This window comes from Ostrea edulis, chromosome 8 (assembly GCF_947568905.1).
Source record: "Ostrea edulis chromosome 8, xbOstEdul1.1, whole genome shotgun sequence".
Classification (NCBI taxonomy): domain Eukaryota; kingdom Metazoa; phylum Mollusca; class Bivalvia; order Ostreida; family Ostreidae; genus Ostrea; species Ostrea edulis.
Window position 1 is genome coordinate 14,055,731 of NC_079171.1, and position 24,230 is coordinate 14,079,960.

Below are 24,230 nucleotides of genomic sequence, written 5' to 3' on the forward strand. Positions count from 1 at the left end.
CACAGACATGGTTGTAAACGGATAGTCTCAACCTTTTGGAAGGAAAAACGGAAATGTTCACGTTTAAATGTTCCCAACACGTATGAAATACGTCTATCCGGAAACTTACAAAATGAGATGACGTATGCGCTAAAGTAATTGTTTAGAAAGATTTATTATTTGAAATAACGACGATGATGATCAGCGTTTTACTGTGAAATTGAACGGTGTCAGCTGGATATATTTGCGGGGGAAAATCATTCATAGATTGATTTAGGTAAGTTTTTGGACGATTCATATGAAATGTAATCTGAAATAATATGGAACCAAAGAGCGACTGATGCGATTTAAATTGCCCTGTCGTGTCCACAGAATATAGCGTGTGATGCCCGTATACAAATATAAAAGACAACAAATCATCTGTTTCTTTCATTTTGTAAAACGAACATACCTGTTGATATAGTACTATTGCTCTCTTTGTTTTACCTTTTGGGTATAGCATTACATTGAGAACGTTTTCTTGGACATAGGTTATTTCAAACAAAACATCGGATGTGAAGAATTCTGCTCCTTTGAATTGTATTCATGCGCGCAGTGTGTTATGACCGAGGGAAGTAAAACAAAGTTCAAATCCCCAAAAGTGTTAGATTTGTAAAGGCATTGTGTTTATATTTTTGTCTCTTTTTGGTAGTATTTGAAATCAAATAAACTTTTATTAGAATTATCTATAATGTGTATATCAATGTCATACACTAGCAAAATACATGTACAAATCTATCCATTAAGTTTGTGAGGAAATATATGCATGCACTGTCGGGGGGGGGGGAGTTCATGGGTACAAATAATTCATCTTATTATTTACAGAGAGCGGTCGGTATTGTTAACTAGGGCACTGTATAGTCACGTGACGATCAACTACATCCACAGATCTTTCTCACAGACGGAGACATGGTGTATCGAACATTCAATGTCATTCCACTCGCCATTAACGACCGACATTTCCATACAGTCCTCAATGTTGCCATGGTTATTAGGTTCTCCCTTCATCCAATGTTTAAAGCGCAGAGGTGACCCAGAAAAATTCCAGATCCACGTAGCTTCATTTGTCTTGTCAGTACCTCCCAACCAGACTCGTCGGTCTACAATATGAATTAAAGTGTGAAAGGGAAGTCCATCCTCTAACCATTAGGAATACTAAGCATTTATTTGCTTATATGTTGTTGTAAAAGGCTCTCCCTGATAATGAAAGATTATAATTAGTGACAAAAGGATTAACGTCACGATTACTGACCTCCAGAACTATTTTCGTTCGTCATATTTTGTATAAAATCATTTTCTCCCCTCGTGTCAATTTCAGCTAAATGTGCAGACATATTGTGGCATTCTTTCTGGAAAAACATTCAGAAAATTCTTTGTAGCATTTATTTCTCTAGTAAAATGCATACATCTCTACCTTTTATTATGCCTCCGGAATATTCGGGGGTGGGGTAAAGTTTTTTGGCCTGTCCGTCTAACTGACTGTCCGTTTGACTGTGGCAAAAAACTTTAACCTTGGTCATATCCTTTACACCATAAGAAGTAAAGCTTTCATGTGTGGCAGGTGTATACTTTGTGGCAAGACCTTTCCATTCACACCAAAAGCTTTACCCTGGTGACCTAAAACATTGACCTCTGGCCTACTTTTAGAAAATTCGGACATGAACCTTACCTTTCAAATCGTAAGAGGAAATGCTTTTATATTTAGCACGTGCATTTTTTGTGAGAAGACCTTTCGAACGATACCATATTTCTTGACTTTGACCTCGTTTTGGAAAATTTCAAAAACCTTTAACCTTAGTCATATCTGTTAAGGCATAAGAGGTGAAACTTTCATATGTGTATTCCATGTGGCAAGACCTTTTCATGGACACTAACATCTTTGATGTCCTCAGTACCCTTTGTTTGTCGTAAGGGGCGGTTCTTTGAAGGAGACCGTAAATACCGAGGTCCCGTGTCATAGCAGGTGTGACACAAAAAAGATCCCTCCCTGCTCAAATGCCATAAGCGCCTAGATTTTGCAGCCCTTCACCAGCAACGATGACGTCTCCATATGAGTGAAAGATTCTTAAGAGGGACTTTAAACACTATACAAGCAACCAACCAAAGTCTTTGACCTGCAAGTATTGGTGTTTCAATTATCGATTATAATAGAATATCAGTCGATTGTTGGCAAATTCTAATTGCTCGATTATGAAACTTTTATTGGAATTAATCGGTTTTTAGTTTTCTTACGACTGTGCTTTTTGAAGAATATTCCTGCTGTGACCTATCTAAGAATATTCCTGCTGTGACTTATCTAAGAATATTCCTGCCGTGACATATCTATTAACCTAAAAGTTTTGTTTATCGCACATGTAAGCGAAATTATCCATACCCGGAGAATAAAGCATGTTTGCATGAAAGACGTACTTTTATTCAGGCATATATACGTATGACCATCCATCAAAGAGAATCTTGATACGAGCAAAGCCATAAAACCGCTTTCAAAGGTCAATGCTAATCTGCACGTGCGTGTCGTGTTTTCCACTGGTGACAATAGATATGGAATGTTTGGGTTAACTATATTTTGATTATGCCGGAACATTATCATTATACGTGTAACTTCGATATATGGGAGTATAAGTGAAGCAAATAATAGAAGTTTTTTGGCGGGAACACCCGTCTAAAAATCGTATTGGCTTGTATATATGTAATTAAAGAGTATTAAGATAGTAAATCGTCCGGCGACGTATTCATATGAGTGAAATATTCTCGAGAGGGACGTTAAACAATATTCAATCAATCTCTTGAGACTTTTTCACTCATATGGAGACGTCACCAAGAGTGATGAAGGGCTTCCAATGTAGGCCTTTGCTCGGCGCCTACGGCCATTGAGCAGTGAGGGTTCTTTAGAGCGCCAAAACCACCATCCGGTTTTAAGGTCATCTCTGAGGACCTGTGACATTCACACCTGATGCCGAGCGTTTCCAATAGAACTGTCACTACCTATTTAACGACTTAGATCTTTCGAGGCCGGGATTTGAATCTCAGCCTTCTACATGCGGGACCAACGCTCTAACCTCTAGACCACCGGGACGGTCTAAAGAATAATACACACAGAAAATATCCATTTACACTTTCCCAGCAATAGAAACAACAAATATAAACGTAGAACACATTTATTTACATGTGTACACGTTTTAAGTAGTTTAATGACTTTCACAAACAATGAAGTTACATTACTATACAGCATCATTAATGCACCGACTGCTAAATATGTATGATTTGGCGATCAATTAAATCCTCTAAAATAGGGTTTATCTTCATACGTTCTATAGTTGTTCCCCTCAAATATGATATCTAGATGTCATACTTACAGCTGCGTCATTCCAACTTAAGTTCCGAATATTTATCATGTAACAAGATAACCGGTATCTCTTCCAGCCTTTTGGACACTCTAGGAAAGAAACATGCTCAAATAAGTAGAAAGATTGACTTTCAAATACACACACACACACACACACACACACACACATACACACACACACACACACAGATATATATATATATATATATATATATATATATATTCAATAAATTCTTCTTTTTTTTTTGGTATCGGAATAGAATAAAGTCAAAAAATAAAATCCAATACTCAAACTTTTATCTATAATAACCATTCTATAATATATCTATAATAGATAAAAGTTTGAGTATAGGATTTTATTTTTTGACTTTGTATATATATATATATATATATATATATATATATATATATATATATATATATATATATAATATATATATATATATATATAATCCAAATAGAAAGAATTGATATATATATATATATATATATAAGCCATTTTCTTTCTTTTAGCAATGACAATTTAAGATAGTACAATATGAATTAAATCCGCTGTCTATCGATGCTTGATTTGATCTTACAGAAGAAATAAGTTTTGATACTTGTTGAAATATGCCTGCTCGTTTCTTAAGTCCTTGATTTTAGTCTTGAAACACTCTTATGACAATTTCTAGAACGAAGAATTCAAAATGACGCTTAGGTCTACAACCAATCGCACAATTTCCAGCCTTCCTGACAAACCGAGAAGTTTCGATTGTTTAACATGATCAGCAAAAAATTCTGTAAGTGTTTAGAATGGGTTATACTTATAATAATTTTGAGTTGGCCCATATTTATCATTTTGTGAAGATTAATAATATTACTTGTATACATCTCATTCAACGAAGGATATTCCCCTCCCGAGACCAATGATCTGACATATCAATAAATTTTTGAAGATGTTTTGATATTTTCCATGTTTTTAATATTTCCATGATTATAGAGGTTACGGCATTTTGTAATAATTTATTAACAATTACTGATATCTACAAACACATAGATAAACATTTTTTTTTTTTAAATTTTGGATGAACATGTTTTGTGATGACACCGATGTTGAAAGTAAGTAAAAAGTCAAAAACTGACCAGTATGTCAGATATCGTATGGTTCGGGATTCTTCTGGGAAAGTGTCCGCCTTGTAACGTTAAAGTTTAAACATTTCACCGAAATTAGATTATACACGACAAGACAATGTCCAAAATATCAGACCACTGTTTACAATATCACAGTTTTTATATTTGTCATTAATTCATATAGTGCATTATGTTTTCGATTATTGCGTTTGACGAGAAGAACGACGGTATTCATATTTTGCTCTTAAATTGTCGCACTGGACAAACACTACCATTAGAAGTACATTCGCAATACCGAGCTACAAATTTTGAAATTATGAATGACCATTCATTTTGTCTTTGTTCAACTATTCGGCATGACGGATTACAATTGCATTCCTAAAATCATTATCTAATTTTCAATAAGGCGAGATGATATATGTTACATAGGAACATTTACATTTAATTTAGGGCGCCAAGTGACCTCCTAATAATCAAATTTTATTGACTGGATGTGATATCAATAACAACAAATAACGTACGCAATTATTCAAATATTGTTCTTAAATTCATTTGAAATAAAGATATATTTCATTCAATACAAAAAATGGCCAAAGAAACGAACAATTATATTGTCGAATTTTCAAGACGACCTGTCCATTTTTCAGAACAAACGGAAAAGTTTTACATAAGATAAATATGTACAAATTAAACTAGCACTAAATCTGCAAACATGCGACTGTTTAAATTTAAGTCTGAAAACAACGAATTACAATAGGTATTTGATATTTTTATTTCTATTGAACTGTAGTAACAAAATACACAGTTTTACACAGATAAGACCAATGATGCAATGAGTCTTAACTGAACACGTGACTGACACTTGATTCAAGCATTAGATAGTTGTATAAACAGATTTAAAATAAAATAATTCGGGTTAAAGCTGTTGAAATAATGTATGACATCATATCGTACAGCCTCATAGATACGTACGTGCAATCATTTAACAGCGGTTTTACATGGTGGAAAAAAAAATGTCGATATTCGGAGCACTCAACTTTAATCAAGAATGATAAAAAAAGATTTGATATAAATATGTATATCACTTCGATGTACAAACCTGTTATGCGTTTTAGTTCCATCTTGAGTGCTTTGATGGTCTTTGAGAATTCTTCTTTCACTAAGGTAACAAAACAAAAACAAAAATAAAAAGCGTGGACTAAAAAACTGTTTTTCTTGGATTTTTTTTTTATATTTCCATTTCCCGATGAAGGCACTGTGACATGCAAAGACCTTTCAACTTGACATAAAAGTCTGGAAATTGCCACGTAGTGGCACAATAACACGCCTATTCTGTTCACATCTCATTTCAGAAATGAAAGCTCTAAAAAGTGAGAGAGAAAACCAGCTTGAAGTACTAATATATTCACTACGACGAAGAATCCGAACACAGATAGTTTTTCTCCATAAGTTGAATATAACTTTGATGAAATTAAAGCGTTACTTTTGGATTTCTAATGATCTTTTCTACAATTCATCAAAATTTGAAATCATACTACATTTTTGACCTTTGTACATGTACACTTGAACAGACGTAAAATATGGGAGCCCCATTGAACAATGTGTCTATAGAATTGAACAGCACTTTTCAGCGATTCACAGAGAATTTGCCTCAAATCCGAATCCGTTCATAGTGACCATGAACAGTTCAAAACCGCTGTTCAATTATTGTATTGATATTAATTTACTGAATCATCGTTTGTTTACATTGCTTCTATAAGTCATGAAATATTCATCCGAGGGAGTTTGCTTATTGGAACAGCGTCCTGGAATGTGAACTTGCACGTCAAAATATAGTGCACACATAAAATGAACAAAATACATTGTTAATTCAATAATTTTAATGAATAAATGATTTCTTATATTTAAGTAATAGAATTTCAAAAATGAAACTTCACAATGAAAGTAACTTTAATTGTCTATCCTGAATTGAAGTAACATATGGGTACTGCAGAGGCTCGTTGTTCAGTCTGAATAGCGAGACGTGCCAACGAAACTGGTTCATTTTGTGCAGTTCGTATTTTTTTAACGCAAAAACGAGCTCCTTAGATCCGCCTCTATCACAGTTATATAATGACCTACGTCAAAACGTAGACATGACATCACATATCGTCTTACCTTGCCCTTTATCAACCTTGCACTTCGTTAAACATTAGACCTAATGGTGCACTGGATTTTGGAGCTATAGGAGACAACAAAATTGGGATGATAATCCACGTAAGTTCACAATCTTAGTCCAAGGTTTGACTTTGCGAGATCTCCTTAACACGGAAGTGCATTTTATTGAATTATTACGCTCTCAAATTTTCACTTGGTCAATATGAACTGATAGTGTCGCGTGCTGAATTGGTTGCTTCATGAAGGAAAATGCGATTTGTAATATAAATATAAACTGTTCCATTAAAAGTCTATTTTCAAACAATTTTGAAACAGAAATTATTATATATACACAAGTTTTCCTTTTTGTCAGAACAGAAGTGCCATGTTTATTAACATGGCTGCAGATCCCCAATAATCGGTGAATACACTCCCGAAAATATGTTGTTGGATCAACCTTGCTTCCGCCACATCACGCATGGCTTTTTCGTAGATAAGCTCTACATTATTTGTTATGTAAAATGACTTCAATGGGGACAAGACAGAGGGATCATAAACCTTAGAAGATTCAGTATCAACATATCCGTTCCGCACGCGCTACTTGGCTGACTTGCATGTAACAATGGTTTTATTCACATACATGTTTATGAAATGTTCTATTTTAAGGATGGTATGAAATTTTGCGATAAGGATTCATTCTTGAGATCACAATCCATACTAGTTAGTATAATCGTGAAGTTTCTTAGAAAAGCCGTGCATGAATAATAGCCTTTAAAAGAATACAACAGTTTTAATGTCGATAAATATGAATACAGCCAACTGTGGAATAACGATTTTAAAAACTTTACTATGAGTTAAGTAAAAGTAAGTAAATATTTATCGTCGTTTGAAGTCATATCGGAACTTATTCATTTGGTGTCGGTTTTACCTGAACATCCACTCACTACTTTAAGGAGTTACTTTGATATCGTATTATTCACAGAAACCGATCAATGCATATGGTCAAAGATAATTTATTTGAAATTTTGTCAGATCGTAGGACAAACTGTTCAGAAATGGAAGAGTCTTATCACATTGTACATAATTCAGAAACGTCACCATGGTATCAAGTACAACACCTATCGAATCTCGCGGAATGACCTTGTGAAACAAGATGTCGCATTGTCATATTCTTGGATTATGCCAATACATATACACAGACCAAAGACGGATTTAGAAAATCTGTTCAGGTTGGGGGTGCCTCTAAAGATAGAAAATAACTTTCCTGTTAAAAGTTTTTGATCATATGGGGTTTGCAGCCAGCTCCGACTTCCTCCTTTTATACCCGTTACTGCAGTCGACATGTAACACAGCCATTTACTTCTATGACAGTACTAAACTAAATCTATATCTAAAATATAAGTACATGTATTGTGATTTTTGTTTTGATTGATTGATTAAATATTGTGTAATGTCCCTCTCGAGAATATTTCACTCATATGGAGACATCACCATTGCCGGTGAAGGGCTGCGAAATTTCGGCCTATGTTCGGCTCTTATGGCCATTGAGCAGGGAGGTGTTTTATCGTGCTACACCTGCTGTGACACGGGACCTCGGATTTTGCGGTCTCATCCGAAAGACCGTCCCATTTAGTCGCCTTCTACGACAAGCAAGTAGGGGTACTGAGGACCTATTCAAACCCGGATAACCACGGGAGATTTATGTTTGAAGACAAGTATCATCTCGGAGAGATAAAGGATTAACATACGATTTCTTTCTACATCGTTAATTTGACGCTTCAAATCAGCTGTCAGTCTGCAGTCAGCATCACTTTTGATGTCCAGTGGTTGCGTAACCCCGATCTGCAGTTGAATCACGAAAACCAAGAGTACAGCTCCGAGCACTGTTGTCGCCATCTGAAAATACAACATTTAAGCTAAAATTGCTAATTAAATTTTCTGTGGCGGATCTGAAGAGCCCCGTCCCATCCATTTTGGTTGAACATTACTAACAAAAATAGTCATTTTATTCCATTTTTCGGTCTGCAGTCTACGATTTTGGGCTGGGCGGAAAAGTTAGTACAGTGTATCTTGCGTTGTACCCCCCCCCCCCCCCTTCTGAAAATGTTCTTGATCGAACCCTGTGTCGTCAGTTGCAGCTCTCCAGTGGTAAATCGTGGGATGATAGCCCGGTATAATTCATGAAGTATAATATCAACGACCGAGGAACTACATCAGTTTATGGCATGATATTAACCTATGAAGCATATTTGAAAACTTGATAGTGAAGTTGGCATAAAAACTTAATGTTTTAATTTTGAAAATGAATTAATTATCATGAGGAATGGCATTCACCGTCTTCATTCTATTTCATTCAACAGATGTTAGTGCACAATATGAACCACATTGAATTTTCCAATATTGGAGAATAAGCCCCAAACATTATATGGTTGCGTATCAAAACTGTCGATTTTCCAGCGTTTACAGCCAAAATTGAATGTGGCCATCTGCAAGAATGACTTTCATAGTTATCAAATGGATAAATACTTTTGAAACCTTCCGGAGTTGGGGAGGTTTTTTTCTCTCGGATGAATGTGCTGAATTACTCATATCTAAAGCATGAATATTACGGAGTTTTATTTTAATGATATCAATCAGGATGGGTTTCCGTGCACTATAATGACGTATGAAGCATCAGAAATACATACGGATTTGTAAATGGTACCGTTTTACGTACATTTAGTGGCTTTACAAAATATTTTTCGTAAAAAAAGAATTCTGGATGACAACACCTATTACAAAAAGAGTTTACAAGATGCCAAAAAAAAATCGTATTTAAAAATATAGTATTCACACAAATGTGATATAATTTTCTTTGCTGCCGTTTTCGGTGTTCATTGGTCTATAGCGCTTGGATACAGTAGCGAATCCAGAAAATTTTCAACGGGGGTAGCCTAAGCTCAGAGAATATAATTTGGTATGAGTGTATAGATAGTCTTGAGTAGTACATACATGTATTTTCTAAAACAGTAAATCAATTAAGAAATTCATTAAAATTATATTAGGAAATAGGTTATAAAATATTTCATTAATCATACCCTTAGTTCCTCAAGTGCACTTCCTCAGAGAGAAATTAATGTTTGGGTTCAGTCTCCCTGCGCCGACAAGTGTAGCAACCACACCGAGGTATAAGAAACTGACAAACTGACGCTTGACATGGTATATTTTGTATAGCGACACACTGAACAAAGCGCATTCACGCATGGGTATGGTGGCTGATTTGTACCATTTATACGTTGTCGTCTTTTCGTTATTTTGAGATTGAAATATGACGAGACTAAACAACGACAAAACGAAGATTAGCGACTTTTCGCTCCAAAATAAATAACAAAATTACGATTTACGCCGTGTATACCTTGTAATAAACAACGAAGTTCAATATTCAGATTTTAAAAACACAATATAAAAAGCAAATAATATAAAAAAAGACATTACAAACGTGCATCGATGTTGTATTCTAATTATCGTTAATAATCGTCGTAATCGCAAAGTTTTCTTCCTAAAGTTTATGGTATACATTTGTAATAATTTCTTTTCACTGATGTATATGTACATATATTTGAATTTAAGGTGAGTTTTTCCTGTTCTTAAACACAATAAGAAAATGAACGGACGAGACCAATCATCTTCACAAGCCAAGAGTTATTTTGATTCGTTACCTCGCACTAACCCATGACATTAGTCCATGGGCTAGAGACGGAGCATATTCATGATTGGTTTGCAGCCTGTAGCGTGGAGCCAATCAGGCGACAGCTTATAATCGGTCGAAAACGAAACTAAACACACATTGCGCGGCATCAGCAACATGGTGTAGAATTTGTGACCGTCGATTTCGGAAATTTATTTTTTAACGAAACAATTAGACGAAGTGTTAGAATACGAGACGCATAAAAACTTGGATTGTCCAAGTATGTTTTCTGATTGTGTTTCAACAAATTGAACAAGTTATTTAAAATTGAAATAGATTATTGAATAGCTACAACATTTAAGGGACGAAAATGTGAATTATTAATTACGTTACATAAAAAATCAGCACGCAATGTTTATGATGTTGAGAAAAGTACCCCACGAAGACCATTGTTTACTTTCTGTTTTTGCTCTTACAAAACTTGCATCTTAAACAAGGAATCTCAATGGATGATTTAATTTTAGCTTATTGCGTCATCCTCTGTCCCAAACCCATGTTTTGAATGATGACTGATGTCAAGGGTTAGTGGGAGGTAACGAATCAATAACTCTTGACTTGTGAAGATGGAGACCAAATCACACGAAATTTTCTACCAATGTTGAAGTGTTTCAGCAAGTGGTAGGGGATCTGACCGAATTTTATATATCATTCAAACAAGACAGGCTAGTTATATTGTTTTAAGAATTATATATAGAAAGAAAAATGTGAGTCACCCTCTTGTAGGGTGTTGTACTCGGCGTTAAAAATTCAATTGTATCCTGCGTAGGAATGATTGTATCCAAATTGCGTTTGGCCACGATGACATTAGTACATGTAGTTCAGATAATTTAGACGAAAATGCAAAAAAGCTTCTTTTTTTAGGCATGTGCATGCAAACACATGCAGTTATGTCAATAACATGAAATAAACACGGAGAAATAATTTGCCAATTACATACTGATAGAATGGAATACGCAAAGAACAAAACATATGTATAAAACACATTCAATTCTTACAAGATACAAGTGCATATGCAAATGTAATGTATATGGCACGGTTTCTTGCCTAGGATATGACGAGCAGCCCCAAGTAAATAGTCCTCCGCAGGATATGACGAGCAGCCCCAAGTAAATAGTCCTCCGCAGGATATGACGAGCAGCCCCAAGTAAATAGTCCTACGCAGGATATGACGAGCAGCCCCAAGTAAATAGTCCTCCGCAGGATATGACGAGCAGCCCCAATTAAATAGTCCTCCGCAGGATATGACGAGCAGCCCCAAGTAAATAGTCCTCCGCAGGATATGACGAGCAGCCCCAAGTAAATAGTCTTCCGCATTCGATGCGTTTTCATGGTAGCATTCAGCGTTACTGTACAGTAGTATTTACAGGTATGAATTTGTATTTTACTTGAAGTGAGCGGAACAAATGCATGTACATCTTAGGTAATCATATATGCTGTACGCACATAGAAATTATTAAGAAGTTCGTATCAAGTTTTGGGGATGTGGTCTGATTTTGAATTAATAGGGATGCGTGTTTGCAAACAGTCATATGGAAACATAGTTACATTCATGTATGCTGTAACATCTGAGTCTAACAGAATGATTGGCTTTTGATTTCAATCTGTTTACAGCATCTCAGACATTGTTCCTTATCGATCGGTTTTCTTCGCAATACTGGCCGAAAGACAATTTTGGATGGTCTGCGAGATGACGAATTAAAACAAACGGGTGCCATTGGGCTGTATTTGACTTACTGTAAAGTGGTTATTTACGCGTGGGGGTAATTTACACTAATTACACGGTCACGTGTTAAGCGCGTAAATTTCCCCACGTGCATATAAATATTTGATTTATATTATTTTCAGTTATTGCGTAATTTCCCCCACGCGTAATGTTGGACGTGGGAAAACGCGCACTTAACCCCCAGCGTAAATAACCACTTCTGCGGTATGCTGATTGCATGAGGAATAAAGTATGGTAACAGTCAGACAAGAGTAACCTCTCTTCCATTAGCAAAGCATAATAAATTGCATAAAATCTACATGTAACTTGCAGCTCATATTTCTTTAACTGAATCTAATTTTAGTAACAGAAGATTCGCCAAGATAGGAATATTACATTCATAGACCGAACTGAAGATAGTGAGAAAATAATTTTTCATTTGCACTCTACGTCTGATGTTGAAGAAATCACACTAAGTGCAATAAATTGAGATACCACAAGTGCAATAACTTGAAATACCAGTTTTAATACTGAGTACATGTGCTTTATCCATGTTTTTCAAAAGTAAGATTAAGACGCGAATGGCTTCGCAATGGTTATACAAAACAGACATCAGAAGCAGAAGAACACGAAAGTACCATATCTGAAGCTGGTGACATTTTTTATTTGATAAAGAAAATAATATACATTCATGAGCAAATATTTCGTTTATTTTATATGGCACCAAATGTTGGCCGAGATTAAGATCGTAATCATTGATATCATATCTGGATGTGACCATATGACTGACAGCAATTCGTCACACATTTTGCTGCAACAGAAAACCGGAGAAATAGTTCATTTCATTATCAAGTCTGGCGCCACTTGATTGACCTTGATCTACTCGGACAAAAACTTTCTGATTCTGCGAGAGTTTTATAATTGCCACATTGCTGGCGAAACGGGTATAACCATGTCCGTCTGCAGAGTCCACAACAGCTAGTTTGTCGGAGCCATATCTGGTGATGTAGGCTTTGACCGGAACACTTCCATGAGGCTTCAGACCAAGATAGAAGACGTAGGTCCCGGGAATGGTGCAGGTGAATTGTCCGTTGGTACTGTAATGTCCCCCCTCGTTGTACAAGACATGTCTAAATGCTAAGGTTTGGTTGCTCTGAATGCTTGTGATTCGATAAGAAGATGTCGTTTCAGCATGGAAGGCAGACCAATAATGTGTTGAGGCTGAAACAGCGAAGTAACTTAGTATCTCTGTTGAAGATGAGGTGGAAGTACTTGTGAATTAAACAAAAATATCTCAAAACTTATATTTTCAGAAAACAATAACCAGCCATTACCATATTATTTTCAGTGTAGCGTACGTTTTATGAGAATAAGCAAGTTTCGTGTCTTGATAGAAATAAGCATGTTTGTGGGGATTTCATTATTGCAGTGAAGTGGTTTTTATTAGCATCCTTTGTATGCTGTTTTGTGTCCCTTTCACGCTTTTAAATTATTTAACCAAATTTTAAGTAATTTTGATTTTCACTTATAAATGTAGAGTAATTAGCGATGGAACATCCACCACCGTTTGGGTTTGATGCAGTGTCGGACTGAAGAATCGAACCTGTGCCTCTTGAATATGAAGCAAGTTCGATTCCCCTAACCACCTAAGGTTACCATGACCGGTATTTTTCAAGAGTACACGTTACCAATAAATGACAGTGGCGAATCCAGTATATGTCAGAATAGACTTGGATCCGCCTTAAGGCTCCCTAATGGGTTCAGGTCAAAGCCTGAACTGGTACCCTGTTGACCTCGCTTCTCTCGTGTAGCACCAATCAGCAGGGAACCAGTTTAGTCAAAGCCCTGGTGGGGGACAATAGGTGTGAATTCCCCGGAAGCTCTAGGGGTTGAGGCTTATAGTCTACTTTTATAAGTTATTCTAGTTATCGGTATTCTTTATACATAAAAAATCAATAAATAGCTACATATGATTGATTTGGACCCCTGTAAATCCACCTCTGTAACCGTTAATTAATTCAAATACGATGGGATGAAGTAATGACAACTTACAGTGAAAACAATCCACACCGACATCCTCGCCGTGACCACAATCAACCTTGTACCACCCGCGGCTGGAGCAGTTCCACAGCGCCTTCTCTGTACCTGAACATCCAAGGTCATCTAAAAGTACTGAACCCTGACCCTGGCCATAGTAGGCACTACCATGATAAGTTGGAGAACTATAAAGTTTACAATTATAACAAATTAGAAGCTACATGTATTTATCACGAGAAATCAGGAATGTTTACAAATGAAATAATTTGATACTTTATAATCAAATACATGTAGCAGACTTATGTATAGGTACAGTTCATAGAGTGGGAATATCCATAAATTTCGCTTTAGTTATTTACGAAATATTTCTGGATATATACAAGCATTAAAATACAAAGTATGGTTGATTGCCATGAAACGAAATGAACATTCCACAAGTTTTGGCAAACATGATATTCTCAATATCTTTAAAATGTTACACAACTAATTCTTTTCAACAATCATTTGATAAATGTATACGGATTCTTCCATCCCAACATGTGGCAGGTCACTCTAGCCTCCTCGGAAGAAAACAAATCGTCACAAACTGTGCCCCATGAGTTATTGTGGAAAATTTCAACACGACCCCGCACAGAATTCACGTTTCCGAAAGCATCGACGAGTCTAATGTTCTTGATACCTAATGAATAAAAAAGAATGAAGAAGAGTGGTTTCATTGATCACGTGCAACAATCAAATGGGTGCCATTGAAAAAGTTTCGGAATGTGCCTCTGAATCCAGCGAAATTCAAATACAGTATGGAAATATGTCTTTCAAATTTAAGTTTTGATGCGATTTAGTAATGACCAATGGAATTTAAAATTGTGAATCTTACGAGTTGAGGCAAAGAATTCTACTAAAGGGAAATATCGTTTTCAAGTGTTTCAGTGATTTTTCCGATATCTGTGTTGATTCTTACTTATAGGGAATTTAAAATTAAATTTGTATCTCTTTGACAAATGTATTGTCTTTCTCTTATTTTCAGCCTACATGTAGACGTCTAATAAGTTACTGGATTTACCTGGCAATGTCCAATAAGTTAACAACTACTGTCCATTATTTTTAAGAACATAATCAAAGGCCTGAAGGGCCTGAGAGTGGACTCTCTCTTCATCTACTCGTCAATGTTTTGGAGAATTATCAAGTTTCTGTAACTTAAGAATTTTCATTTGTAAAGTCTTGGGTATATATTTTAACATAATGTATATACTTAAAGATAATTTACACTCTAGGCCTAGAGAGGAGTTTTGAGAGTCGTAATTCAAACAAAACATTAACTTGTCATGACATTATTTCCCTGAACAATTCTTGAGAAAAAAATATTTTCCTATATACTGTTTCCAAACACAACATCGGAAAATGTATTCATTGCACTCTCTTTGATCCCCTTTACAAGAAAAGGTAATCAGTATGAATCTGTGGTCCATCTGTAAGTTTCAACAATGCACATATTCGATATTGAAATGAAAATTCTTATCACTTTGAAGGTGACCACTGAAGCAAAGTGAAAATCTTGAAGTAAAGTTAAATAAATTGGAAAACAACTTTGTAGAAAAACAAATTTTATTCAAAACGACAAATTTCGACTAAAGATGCCTAAAAATGAAGACAACGCCACAACTTTGGAGAAGCACATGTTGTAGAAGAATGAAAATAGCACATATAGATATATGAAAAAGAGAATTTGTTTTCATCAATACGAATAGTGAGCTCGGATTTTGTGCACAAACCTGTTACAGTCTTCACGAAAAACTTTGTAAAGCACAGGCCCTTCGGGCCTCTCAGTATAATAATTGTGCAAGCCCGAACAATATTTTGCAAGCCCAAAATGTTTTTTTTTTCTAATTTGACCTTGTTATCTGCTGATTCTACTCTATAGACACATGCACAGTTCTACTGTAGGAAAATACAGGTCAAGATGATCATAGTTAGAGAACAACTGACATTAAAAGGATTATATTATTTTTCAACATATTAATTTAATCTCGCAGATACATCAGCAGCTCATGTTCAACTCTGTTTTGTATACACCATGTACAAAACATTTTGTTTTCTCCAGAATCACTTAAATGTTAGCCAAGGCCCACCCTCGCAGTGTTCGAAATTGGTTTAAAACTTGGTATAGACCACAGGTCTATGCCAAAATAAGATGACTTAGACCTCATCGAATTGGCATAGACCACAACATTGAAAAAATAATAACACAAATTTAAAACATTTTCATTTACTTCTAATATACTTAGAAAGTGTATTTTCTTTCCATTTCTGTAATATCATCCTTTCCTCATAATGTTTATCATACATCGACTGACGGTGTTATAATCATGCGCGTGCAAATTGTTCTTATTCTTTAGTTGTTGAAATTTCAAGACCGTTTGGTAAATATCATTCCTTTCTTATCCATACTCTTTAAAACTATTCCGATTATGATTCTGCGCGACATAACATGCAAATTCTCCAACACTAGGGTAAATCTATTCGAATTTTAGCCGAGTTCAACGAACTCGGCTATTGGTTTGGTTGAGGCGGGTGGTTGGGCGTCAACAATTGATTTCCAGGTGATAACTCAAAAAGTTTACAATCTAATCAAATGAAACTTTGATATATTGTTGGGTACCAGGTAAGGAAGACCCCTATTGATTTTATAGAAAATAGGTCAAAGGTCAAGGTCACAGTGACCGAATTTAGAATGAAAATTTCAGAAATATTTGGTTTCCGGATGATAACTCAGAAAGTTTAAATCCGAATCATATGATACTTACAGATATTGTTATGTTCCAGGTAAGAAAGACTCCTATTGATTTTGGAGAAAATAGATCAAAGGTCAAGGTCACAGTGACCGAATATAGAATGAAATTTCAGAAATATTTGGTTTATGGATGATAACTCAGAAAGTTTAAATTCGAATCAAATGATACTTGGATATATTGTTGGATACCAGCAAAGCAAGGCCCCTATTGATTTTGGAGAACAAAGGTCAAAGTCACAGTGACCGAATATAGATTGAAAACTTCAGACAAATATTGTTTTCTGGACAGTAACTCGAAAACTTTAAAACTGAAATTAGTTCTTCACAATTATAAATGCCACATCATTCCTGACTTTACAATGTATCCCATGCAACTCGGCTCATGCACACCTGGGTGCATATACTGATTTTTTGGATTTAGAATTGACTGAACTATTTGTTGCAATATCTAATGGTTGTTCTTGAGTTGTATCATGCAAGATGTCATCGGGTACCTGACAAACTGCAATGCCCTTACTGTTATACCTGGACATTGATGTCATAGCTATTCCCCGAATGACCAAACCATGTAATTGAAATTGTTTATTTAATTGATTACCCTCTGAACATAAAGATTTGAAAAGGGATACAATTTCAACTCCACAGATATTTTTTTTTTATCTCATCTCCAAGATAATCTGATAATGACACAGTAAATTGTTTCAAACAATCCCCCCCCCCCCCCCCAAAAAAAATGTAATCCGGAAATTTCATTTTTGATGGAATAGAATTTCATGACAAATTTCCCACTGATAATTCGTTGTACAAAAAAAACAACAACAAAAAAACCAACAACTTTTCAAATTATACTTCAACAACTTCAAAGTCTTTTAATTCCCTTTAAGTAATTTCTTGGGCTTATAAATTACGTAATTTATACTAGCCACGGCAGTTTAAACACTATGGGGTTCTTCTTTTTTCGTGTTTCCCAAAATGTACCTTTTAAGATTGATAAAATTATTGTAACATATGCAATCTGGGTTTAATGTGACGTTACCTTGAATAAAAACGCCCGATTGTTTACAATTTAGGCTCTGGCAGTGAACATCGTTGTAGCCTTTGCAGTGCCAATAAACAATACTTTTATCAATATACGCACAAATATAAGTACGTGTACTTACGATTTGTGCCTCCTTAAGTTGCTTAAGTCTTCGATGAAATGTACGTAGATATTTTCGCCCTATAACATAAATTTCGATGAACACACACTATCAATCCTGTAAACACATGCTATTTTTCCCGCTAAAACGTCACGCGGCAATGTTGAAATTATACAAGTCGTTCTTGAAATAATATATTCATACGCGCTCACGTTGTCTAATAAACAGACCAGACAAAACAATTTTAAAGGAGAATTTGCAAGTTATGTCGCACATAATCATAATCAGAATAGTTTTAAAGAGTATGGATAAGAAAGGAATGATATTTACCAAACGGTCTTGAAATTTCAACAACTAAAGAATAAGAACTATTTGCACGCGCATGATTATAACAGGTTTGTGCACAAAATCCGAGCTTGCAGGTAATAGCAAGGGTCTTCTCGCTACGCGAGTCGACTCAAAAATAATGGACAGCAATTGTCAACTTATTGGACACCTAAAAGGTAACCTTTTCACTACAAGTGGACTTTCTTCTATATAAAAGCCTAAAAAGACAAAGGATTGCGTAACAAAATGTTTTAAACTGAAAAAATTTCAACATACATGTAGTAACAACAATACATGAACACAATGTTCAACAAATTCAACATTTAAAAAAAATTCTGATTTCAATATTCAAGTCGGACATTAACCGCTTACTTTTGGTTAATGGTTAAGTCATTTATGGTGACAGAGCAAATGGTAAAAGTTAGGCCGCCATGTTGCGGTCTAAATTTCGTTACTCGCCGTCTAAAGATTTTGACGGCAGTCAGGTGACGCGTTTCATCTAATAACTTAGCGTCATTCTAGTCCACGGTAAAACAAACGTTAATAGATGGTAATCTGCGATTGTACTAAAATGCGAAATTTTAGTAAATATCACGTGAATAAGATATATAGGTACAGTGAATATCTACTAGAACAGAAATAGTTCAACAGCACACGATTTAATTTTAATAAAAATTTCCAAACAACCTTTTACTAAATTTGAAATCACAAAACTGTACCCAAATCCACAACATTAAAACATATTACTTTACACACTTTACACGACCATTCTTCATGATAAGTAGAGAATAGGATTTTTTGGAACACTCAAATATTCATATCTTGTGATCAGTCATTCATAAAATTACTCTGTTTAACACCGCTCTGATTATATGCACAAGTACTCTGAAGTTCATATGAAAAAGATGCTGGAGTTCCTCATTGATAATATCTGCGTCGTCTTTGGAGATCAAGTCTCCGACAGTCTGTTGGAATTCCCATGGACACGAATTTTGCTCCTTTATAAGCCGACCTGTTTTTATATTCTTATGAGGCACAATTTATTAAAAAACTTCTACATGATAAGAACAAATTTCTTGCTGTGGCCTTCAACTTAACTGAGAGATTTATCGATGATGTTTTTATCTATTAAGAATGTACACTTTATTTTCATTCATATTTTGATTAAATATACTCCAGTGAACTGGAACTAAAAAAAACCCACAGAATCTTCCATATCTGCTTCATATTTGAATATTTCACTGAATTCAGACATTTAACGTCAAACTAACAACTCAACTTTATGAGAATCGGGAATACCTCAGCTTCTCCATCGTCAACTTCCCATATTTATGTAACACTATCCCATTATCACCTACATATGGTTTTTATGTCTCTCAGCTGATTCGATACGCGAATGTATGTTCTGTGTATGATCAATTTTTAAGTTGAGGCAAGCTTCTGATAAATAAGTTATTGTTACAGGGGTTTCAATAGTATTCTTTGAATTCAGGATTTCGCAAATTTTATGATCGTTATAATGACCTTATTTGCAAATACAACCTATCAGTATTTTAAAGGTATCTGATGTGTTTGACACCGATTCTTTGGCCATTCTCTACATACTGATTTTAACTACGGATTACTCCATTTACCTACCTAAATAGAAGGCTCATGATGGGTGTGGCGGTCAACAGGGGATACTAACTCCCCCTAGTCACCCGATTCCACCTTTGGTTTGTCAAGGGTCCATGTCTGACCTACTCTTGATTATGTATTCTTTATAGGATTTATGAGATTGATCACTGTTCGTTTCTTCACTTTTCACTACTCGGTCTGCTCTCGTGAGCTCCAAGCTATTCTGATATGCTACATACATGTATACTGTAATACATTACAATTTGTAAAGATTTCAAAGGCAAACTCATTTGTATTTCCAAATTGCAATAATAATTCCGACAAAAATGAAAGTAGAATGTACCGTAAAGATAAAAAAAATAATGAATTTCATTTTGAAACACTCGAAGGTATGAACTTCAGCGTTTACACCAGTATATTTTTTCATGAAGAGCTAACACGCTTTAAGTATGCCAGCGTGAAGCATGTCGCATTTCACACCCTCGTATATTTCCTAAAAAAAAATTCTTTCTTGTTTGTACCTCATGTTATCGTGAGTTTGAGAGAAATGAACATCAAACTGGGAATCTAATCTCTGTCCATTATACAATATTCATACTGCAATTGAAATATCTATATGTCGGTAACTTGATGGTTATTTTTGTACCTTTAAAATATAGATAACGTGCTTCATGTAGTATGCTGGCAGTTTATGCACACTCATGTATATTCAAAAATGAAATTTATTTTTCGTAGTTACATTTTACTTTCATTTCTATCGGAAGAAATTGTCGTAGTATATTTATCAAGATTCATAAGCACATCGTTCGCATTCATGAGGGAATGCGTATCATTTCAATTGGTAAAGAGATCGAACGTAAAAACATTGGACATGTGAATATTTACATATGCCTTTACCTTATGCTTTCATATTTATGATTTTGAGTCAAGAAATCTTACGGTACTCACTCTCGTTGTTTAATTCAGCCTTCATCAGTTGTTGGTGATACATTGTTGCGTTTAATTGACTTTGCACGGTGTTAAATTCATGGTTCAGTCTGTAGGCTAAGGTATTGGAAATCTGGTTCTCTTCCTCTAGTTTTTGCACTCTGGATCTCAGTTCCAGAACAGAAGCTTCCATGGCTGCCAATTTGGTATCCGCAAAATGTGATGTAGTTGTCTCAAACAAAAAACCGCTTTTCATTTTCTAAATTGAAATACATATTTACTACACATGCGTTTAGTGGCGGATTTAGAGGGGATTATGCCCCTTCCCCCTTTTTTCCCCACGAATATACAAGGCATTACTGACATACTGAAAACAGATTTAGCACCCAAAATGGCTGAGTATTTGGGGTAATGCATGACTTCCAGATGTGCCCACCCCCTTTCCTAAATTATGGATCCGCCATAGGCATGGTTAGATAGATGTATGATAGTGTTTCATTTCATATCTTTTATTTACTTACCGTAATGTTCTTCACCGGATGTCATCACTAAAAGAAAATAATAAGACTTACAAAATATCATTTTCATTATGTGAGTAATGATGGAGAAGGGTTTGGTGAATAATTCTTACCGAGGATGAGGAAGATTATCAGAAAGGTACAAGAACTCATTCTGGCAGGTAGCACTGTACAATGAAGTATTCATCTCAACCACGAGTACTTATATGCCACTCGAGGAGGTATACTTGGGGGATAAACATTCCACTCATATGAAGTTGAAAAGAAACCCTGAAATAAGTTTCATAGGAATATATTAAAAATAAAGTAAAATGACCACCAGTGATATGTTAAAGATATTGATATGATAATTAACAAACTTAAAAGAGTTCGATATACACAAAATAGTATCCTATGTGATCCCCACTTCAAATTGCCCAATCAAAATAGAATACAAGTCTTCCTGATTGTTCCCAGATTATTCCAGCACTGATAACCAAATTACGAAGGAACACGATTTCTGCGTCTTATGATATTAACGAAGTCAGCTCCTGAATATCTTGAAAATTCGTAATAGACATTCGCTCGCTGGTAAGGTAGACAGCATTGAATTGGTTGTTTTTGCACTTAGTAATGCTTTTGTGTTATTCTTCATCCCAACTGAGAATTTGTCATCTATGTAGATATCATCAGCTTTGCATGGCGATCAAGGCGATTATAATTAACATCCTAATCTGGTATCAGAAAATACCCTTCCCCACATCAAGTTAAATAAAGATATACCTAATAGATATTTAGTCTGTCTTCATAATGTGGAATATTAAAACAATGGAAGCATGGGTACAAGCATATCATTATTGTCTGTGTTGAAATCAAGGAAACCGCTAATAAGTTTCCATAATATCTCACAATAATCTGTATGACATCATATAGTGTTTGTACCCCGACCCCCACCATCATGCCTTCTTTGCAACAAAACTAGAAAATAGATTGATTTTTTCTAAATCCATCTAACCTAAAAATTAGCAAACACTGCATTGCATGTATGCAATATCAAGCGCTTATCGGGTTGTTTTCGTTCCAGTTCTGCAAAAGATGATACGCTACCACGTCAAAGTTCACCCTCATGGTAGTCTTACGACCTGTCGTAATCTTCAAACAACTTTAACGTGTTTGGGTCCGTAAATAAGGATATGGGACCCTGTGCTATTGCTAAAAAATAAGATTACATCATGGTTCCGTTCAAGTTTCCCTGAAATTAATTTTCGTTTGAAATGCAAACTCAGTACACATGCAGTGAATGGACATTTTTCAATGCCTTTTTAGTACAATATTTCTTATTTTGTGGTTTAGACAAAAAGACATGCATACAACTATACACGAACATTACTTTATGTTCACTGTTGTTATAGACACAATTTTTTTTTTTCATTTTTCGTGCATAGAATTGAGATAAAGAATGCCTTTGCCTAAAAGGACTGACTGATTCACGATTTCCCCCCCCCCCCCCCCCAAATCTTTATTTTCATTTTTACCGATGAAAATCTGCTGTCTAATATGTTTAAAGGTTTCACAAAAAATTAAGGTTGTACAAATGTACATTATCATGGAAGCTCATTATTTATTTTGAAAACAAAGATGGCAGTATGTTATTGTTTACGAAGTTTTTAAAAGAAATGGATATCGATCTAAGTTTATTATATCTAGGCCTATCACATTTCAGGTATTTTTTAGGTAAAATGTGTCATCTAAAATCTAAATTTTTGACTGCAAATTGAGATGCTTTGTATTACAAAATTCACATTTATAAACATGGAAATACTTGATTCTTTATTTACATACATGTAATACATATCTAAAGCTGAAATATTGCTTTTATTCTTGCATTAAGAAGGTTAAAATTGGCTGTCCTTAAATGAATTATATTTTTAACATAAAAAATGCAACAACAAAAAAACCTATTTTCAAAACAAAAAAAACCCAACACCAAACAAAAACAACAACAACAAACCAACACCGCTAACCCTTTAATACCTCATGGCAATATCAAGTAATCAAAATGACCTCAATGTTAAACTAGGGAACATTGAACTTTCTGCACTCTCACAAAGTACTGTTACTGTGTTTTATCATACACACACATAGACAGTACCTTCAATGCTTATCAATGTCGGATAATTCAAAAGAACCATACACATCGAATTAATTCGGATTGTTTCATTAAAATCATTGTAGAACTGACGAAGAAAGTTTAGGAAAATGAAGGAAATCGCTTTCCTGGCGATTTTCTGATTTACTAGGTCTGGGAGTCTTATCAATGTGACATCACGGTGTATCGGACATATATGACGTCACATTCTACTAAAAACGTACCATAGTAGAGTATGATGTTATAGCTAGTAAACTGAATACGACTTATATCGTGTTGCTCCCGACACAACACAGTTCAGTGAATATGACTAAGGGATGGATGCCCCCAAATACTATATACTATATGCGTACCGAACTCAGCGCCAATAAAGGTGATGATCCCCGTTTCAGACGTTTGTGATTTAATTTGCCGCGAGTAGTACATAATATGAATGACCCCAAGTTCAAATTCAGTTTTGATCATAGCACATGGTGTACTATACTAATAGTATTTTCTGATCATCTTACTTGCTACGAAGATTCATTTGAACTGGTTAATTACACTAGAGAAGTCTTCATTTACTCTGTAGGATACCTGTACTACAATAAAATGCTTTTCCTCTTCTCTGTGGCCTTGTGGGTACTATTGTGATCTTTTCCTTTAACAGACCCGATAATAATCAATTTTCATTTAGAGGAAATTTGGAGAATCCAATATGAATGGAG

At 35.1% G+C, this 24,230-nt stretch overlaps 2 protein-coding genes across 2 annotated transcripts; both read right to left on the reverse strand.

Moving 5' to 3' along the window:
• Nucleotides 1-672: 672 nt before the first annotated feature.
• LOC125662440 (perlucin-like protein) lies at nucleotides 673-9,890 on the reverse strand. The gene is made up of 6 exons (XM_048894659.2): nucleotides 9,691-9,890; nucleotides 8,362-8,509; nucleotides 5,577-5,636; nucleotides 3,375-3,454; nucleotides 1,271-1,367; nucleotides 673-1,118 (listed from the first exon to the last, which is right to left on the reverse strand). Exons 2-6 carry the CDS (start codon nucleotides 8,507-8,509, stop codon nucleotides 895-897), a joined length of 609 nt encoding a protein of 202 aa, XP_048750616.2. The 5' UTR covers nucleotides 9,691-9,890; the 3' UTR covers nucleotides 673-894.
• Nucleotides 9,891-12,686: 2,796 nt separating this feature from the next.
• On the reverse strand, nucleotides 12,687-21,645 carry LOC125662439 (deleted in malignant brain tumors 1 protein-like). Its single transcript, XM_056146958.1, has 6 exons — nucleotides 21,509-21,645; nucleotides 21,399-21,425; nucleotides 20,899-21,136; nucleotides 14,599-14,758; nucleotides 14,095-14,264; nucleotides 12,687-13,263 (listed from the first exon to the last, which is right to left on the reverse strand). The coding sequence occupies exons 3-6, from the start codon at nucleotides 21,131-21,133 to the stop codon at nucleotides 12,842-12,844; spliced, it is 987 nt and encodes a 328-aa protein (XP_056002933.1). The 5' UTR covers nucleotides 21,134-21,136; nucleotides 21,399-21,425; nucleotides 21,509-21,645; the 3' UTR covers nucleotides 12,687-12,841.
• Nucleotides 21,646-24,230: the final 2,585 nt, after the last annotated feature.

Coding starts and splice junctions, on each gene's coding strand:
- LOC125662440 (XM_048894659.2), bottom strand. CDS start 8,509: ATGGCGACAACAGTGCTCGGAGCTGTACTCTTGGTTTTCGTGATTCAA. Junction 3,455..5,576: donor GGAACTAAAACGCATAACAG/GTTTGTACATCG, acceptor TTTCTTTCCTAG/AGTGTCCAAAAGGCTGGAAG. Junction 1,119..1,270: donor GAACGAAAATAGTTCTGGAG/GTCAGTAATCGT, acceptor TTCATATTGTAG/ACCGACGAGTCTGGTTGGGA.
- LOC125662439 (XM_056146958.1), bottom strand. CDS start 21,133: ATGAAAAGCGGTTTTTTGTTTGAGACAACTACATCACATTTTGCGGAT. Junction 14,759..20,898: donor GGCTGAATTAAACAACGAGA/GTGAGTACCGTA, acceptor TTTATTCATTAG/GTATCAAGAACATTAGACTC. Junction 14,265..14,598: donor ATGTTGGGATGGAAGAATCC/GTATACATTTAT, acceptor TAAACTTTATAG/TTCTCCAACTTATCATGGTA.